The 5391-nt window shown below is 32.8% G+C and overlaps 1 protein-coding gene across 7 annotated transcripts in view; it reads left to right on the top strand.

The window, feature by feature from the left end:
• LOC117175209 (uncharacterized protein CG43867) overlaps positions 1-5391 on the top strand; it is a 629535-nt gene that overhangs the window by 533276 nt on the left and 90868 nt on the right. For all 7 annotated transcript variants that reach the window (XM_033364853.1, XM_033364852.1, XM_033364851.1 and 4 more), the window contains one exon: positions 312-604. In XM_033364853.1, the coding sequence (XP_033220744.1) occupies positions 312-604 (293 nt within the window). The remainder of the gene's footprint in view (positions 1-311; positions 605-5391) is intronic.

Genomic DNA, 5391 nt, shown 5'->3' with positions numbered 1-5391 from the left:
CTAGTGCTCACGAGGAATTCTACTTTTCAATGTATTAGCTTTGACGGACAAATACAAACCTTAAAAGGATTTCATTGATCCATTTTTTATGTGTCCCGGAAGCGTTATTAACTATAGTACGCCTGCGAATAAACAAAATTGAAATTAATGCAGTTATTAAATCAAAAATAATTTTTATTTAAGAATTATTCGAAGAAATAATTACAATCTACTCTTTTCCATTAAAATAAAAACACCGCAAAATATTTGAATGCTATCCATAAGTATGGTCTAGAAAATTGCCATAGTAGTATGCCAGCATACCATTACAGCAACTTCTTCTCTGCGCTACGCAATCTCTCTTCACCTGCGATACGCAAAGCCCCGCGGCAAATGGTGGCGGTGAAAATGCGGATGCACAATCGATGGCTTCCACTTCTCAAAATCCTCCGCTCATACAGGGCTACTCAACTGTGACTCTGCTGGACTGCAAAACTAATCCTGCTCAGTACGTACTAGTTCAGGGATGGCAACTATTGGCACTAGCTGTTTCACTCTTCTTGCCGAAAAACAATCGTCTACTGTGGTACCTGAAATTACATCTCCAAAGAAATGCCGATTCCAAGTGAGTAAAATTTATTATTTAGAACAGGAATGTCCACTGATAGTTGCCTGACTCGTTTCCCACCAATTTCTCCATGCCACTTCCTGGTACGCTCGTTCTCTTCTCCCTCTTCGTATAAGGTAATAAGAGAGAGGATTCACGAGTTTTATCCACTTCCGTGGATATTCCTGATTAATCATTTAAATTAATTTCCCCTACTACTAGTAACTGAAAGACCTGAAGGGTGCTGAGTAATAAATGTCCTTTCTATAGAAAATAATGTATTAATTAAACCCAATTTACGAAATAAGATTTAGCGTTGAAGTGTAGATCTACACAACGAAATTCTACACGTTAGAATAATTATGTATATTTTAAGGAATATTACCAGTAAAATTAGTACGAAAACATATTACGACCACTTAGCCTAAACTTTCAGCTCTTTTGCTTGGAATCTCTGTTTCTTCAATTTTTGAATGCCTCGACGCCACCAAAGCTAGTTTCTAATTGCCGTACTGGCACTGCTCTCGCAACCCTGCTTACCTAGCCTCAACTAGCCGCAGCTCAGAACTACCTAACTTTGGTAATAGAAACCTACTAGGACATTCTAGAAACCTTTCATAAGCGCAAGCAAATATGTATTTTTTTAAAATTCGGCCATCCTTTAAAGATGCTTGGTCTTCAAGCCTAAAAGATAATTAAATAATTTCTAAACCATTACTCAAGAACCCAATTATTAATAACAAGAAAAATTATTTAATTCACTCAGTTTCCTTATTTCTCGAATAGATCCTAAATTTCTAACCACGTTAAGGTCTGTATTCTTTTTAACTAAAGTAGAATTGGTTTTTTGGCCTTTTCCATGACCCTCCTCACTAGTTTTATAGACGTTCGATTTTACAAATACAATGGAATCTTTATTTCCATTAAAATTTTGCACATTTTCATCTTTTGAATTATAATCGCTGTTTACATCTTCTTTCAAGCTCGGTGACCAAATTAGAATTTGACTGAGGTGCGTAGTGGTTGGATTATTTTAACCTTTACAATACAATTTCTCAATGTTATGCTTTTTCGATGGTGACTTTGCAACAATGAAACTTGATCCCAATTATTTCTGTCTCGAATTTTCAAGCATATCGCCCATAAATTTTTTTAATCCACCTCCCAAAATGCTTTCTAACAAATAATATTTAAAAGTTCTGCAAGACCTATTAAGCTCAACATGTATTTATCATTAGAAAAAAGACGGTAATAAAATGGGTATTTTAAATATTCTTCAAATTTTCTATATTAATGAACAAATATATAAATTTGTCTTAAGACTCGTTTCCTTTAAATTAATACTTTTATTTATTATTCTTTATTATTTATAATATTTATTTTATATATACCGCTGTAAACGGTTCTAGTTTAAGACATATTCGTGTTCTTTTAAGTCAGGGTCAAAACTATTATTTTCGGATTTAAGTGGGATATATTGTGAAGACCTATACTAGATTTTTTAACACTATATTTATGTCCTGATAGCCAGTGTAAATACTTCATTTTCAAACAAAAAGTTTAACATGTAATACGATGACTCTCACAAACATTAAATGCGTTTTTCTCGGAAAGCCGTTTATCTAAGTTCCAACTTTAAAAATTCCCTGGTGACTAGTTTTTCAAGCTAATGGGTTTGTCGTAGATTTGATATTCCGGAAACTTATGCGGTTTAAAAAAGCTGAAGCATGCTGAGAGGATAGTTTTAAACCATTATAAGAGTTTAAACAATTATGTTTGTTAACTTCAATATTAGGTTATTATATTTTCCAGATACCCTTTTTGCCCTGCTTCCTTGAAGGGAGAGAGCTTTCCTTTACAACATCCTTACATCTTTACGACAATCTTATGACATATTATATTTTATGACATATTTATAAGCAACCGGTTTTATCGTCGTAAGCACTATTGTATAATTAACCTGGTATAATTGACAATTTTTATTGAAATTGTAAATGATTGCAATGATAGATTTATTTTCACTAGTTGAAGTTACAAAAGGTGCAATATGATCAATGTCAAAAGTCTCAAACGGTCGTTTTGCGAGAGGAATAGGATGCAATTCCCCAGATTGCTTTGCTACGATCCTTTTTGCTAATAAACATTCTAGAAAAGATACAATGTGAATTTTTACGTATACTCGCATTCTTTCAAAATAAAAATGTTCTCTCATTATCGTTATCGTACTTTAACTTCCCAAATGATTATACAAATCGTGATAGCTAATTGATAGCTCTTTGCGCATGGCTGTTGGCGCAACACAATAAACCTTATCTTAATACGTAATCTTGTAATTCCTCTTTCCCCTTTTGAGTATGTTCGTAATTGACTTTTTTTACTATTTTAATTTTCCTGTCTAACCTTTCGTAAATTCTCTGGTTCATTAAGATCTTATCTTCGCGCATCAAAATATTCAAAATCGTACCTCGTTTATCAAAAGAATTAGCCTTATCTACAGGTGCCCTACATAATGCATCCACGTGTTACATATTCTCATCTTTGCGATGGCTTATATCAAAATAAAAATGAGAGAGAGAGAGAGCAGAGCTAACATATAATTTGTGGATTAGTTGTTTTTTATTTTTAAATATATGAACCAAGGCTTGGCAGTCCGTAAAAATATCAAAATGCATACCGATTAGCAATGGTCCTGATTGAGTCGTTGCTCACACTACAGCCAACAATTCTATAGCTTACTAGAATGATATGGTTTTTCCTATTCTAACGTTTTTCTACTAATTATGTAAATTTATTTCTGTTTATCCCCCTCGTTTTGTTGAAACAACATCGCTCTTGACCCGATTACCGATGCATCCGTATGTAATTCACTACGCTTTACTAGCGGATTATAATGACCCAAAATGGGCTCCGAATTGATAAATTGGTTGTTTTTCTGACCCTTTGTCAAAAAATTTGTTTAAGTAAAAACTTAATTGACAGAGGTATTAAATTGAGATATGTTAACTTTTGGGTTGAAAATTTAAAGTTTATTATGGAATTGCTTCAATTGAATGGTTATCATTTTCTGCTTATTGATGTGTTATTAAAGAAAGGTTTTATAATATTCGTAACTTTTCTCCGTAACTAAGAAACAAAAGTGGTTGGTTGCTCACAATAGAAATGACAGAGTTTTAACTCTTCCACATATTCGTGATTTATCTGAAAGAATCAGAGGTTCTTTTAAAAAGTTGAATATCAATGTTGACTTCAAACATAGTCACAAAAAAGATGATTTTTTTATTAATAAAAAAGATAAGGATGCAACAAAAAACTTATCTAATGTAGTTTACTTGATTAAATGTACTGGTTGCATAAAATCTTACATTGGGGAAACCGTTACGAGATTAAAGACATGCGTTGAGCATGTACTGGTTGCATCAAATTTTACATTGGGGAAACCGTTAAGAGATTAAAGACATGCGTTGAGCACAGAAGATATTGTATAAATAATAACAGTAATGAAATGAAGAAATTTAATGATAATTGTGTCAACTTGCAAACTGAAAGAAGGCATGTCAACAATGATTACAAATGCATTTTAAATTTATAACTTGTTTTGAATTTAAAGCTTTTTGGCGCGCTCATTAGATGACTTATGTTGGAGTTTCCATTACAATTTAGTTACAATCTTACCGAAGCAATAATTTTTTCGAAACTTTTAGCATGGATATTTCTTAAAATTATTATCAATTTCAGGGTGAGCACTAAACGAGGAAGCCAAAAATGACCGGGAATTTCATGAGCCCGATAGAAACCGGAAAATGACAGTAAATTTATTTTTTGACAGAGAATTTGACAAATCTTCGTCCAAAATCAACAACGTTCTCTAGATTTAATTTAGAACTGATTAAGCCGTTGCTCGTTTCAGCATGTGTAACATTTATTTATAATGTACTAAGCTTCCTTGTAACGTCTTTAATATGATTAATATGATTTGAATCTCTTTTACATCTAATATTCTTTTGTGATAATTCTCATCTGAATTATTTATGATAATAAGTCTAACGAATTGTTTTCATCTAACAATTGTTTCTTTATAGACATTCTTGAATTTCGGCACTGTTATTTTGAATAACATCCAAAAAATTATTAAACATCAATTCTGTCTCTAAATAATCTATCAACAGATTCCAGTTTAATTTTGTTGTTACTTTATAATCCCATTAGATATGAAGTTTTGTCGCCATTTTCTCACCTTTAATGACTAATCGACTATATTATTTCCATAATCTTTTTTGGAAACGGTAGCATTATTTGTCTAGGTTCTATATATGTGTTTCCAGTTTTTCATTTTGTTCTAAATCACAAATTTAATATCATGTATTCATATACGATCTATACTTTGATTGTCGGTTCCGTTCTCTAACTCTTTGTTCGTGAGACCAATTTGTTCGTCCCAAGGAACGATTTTGCTCTACAACCATGATTTTTCCTTTCTTGATTTATTTTTGACAAAAATTACTTAATCTAATCGTCATCCCGACCCGTCTAGGTATCGTCAGGCACCGCAACAAAGTACACCAGAACCCGGAATATTCTGTTAAACTAATCGTCCTTATCATCGGCACTCGTAAAGGTGCCAAGCTTTCACTCGTTAATAGCCTGAAAAGCATACCTGCGTCTCAACAATATGCTAAAATACTTGCGGGAAAAATGCAGAAGGCGGAAGTTCTTGGATCGCTCCGTTTTCTCAGGGGATGCACGAAACTTTTGTCGGATCGTTGTATTGATTCCGTTACAGACTGTAACTGTATATAGACTGTAAA

This window comes from Belonocnema kinseyi, chromosome 6 (assembly GCF_010883055.1).
Source record: "Belonocnema kinseyi isolate 2016_QV_RU_SX_M_011 chromosome 6, B_treatae_v1, whole genome shotgun sequence".
In the NCBI taxonomy this organism is placed as follows: Eukaryota; Metazoa; Arthropoda; class Insecta; order Hymenoptera; family Cynipidae; genus Belonocnema; species Belonocnema kinseyi.
Note: the sequence above shows the minus strand (reverse complement) of the source record. Positions and strands in the feature narration are given on the sequence as shown.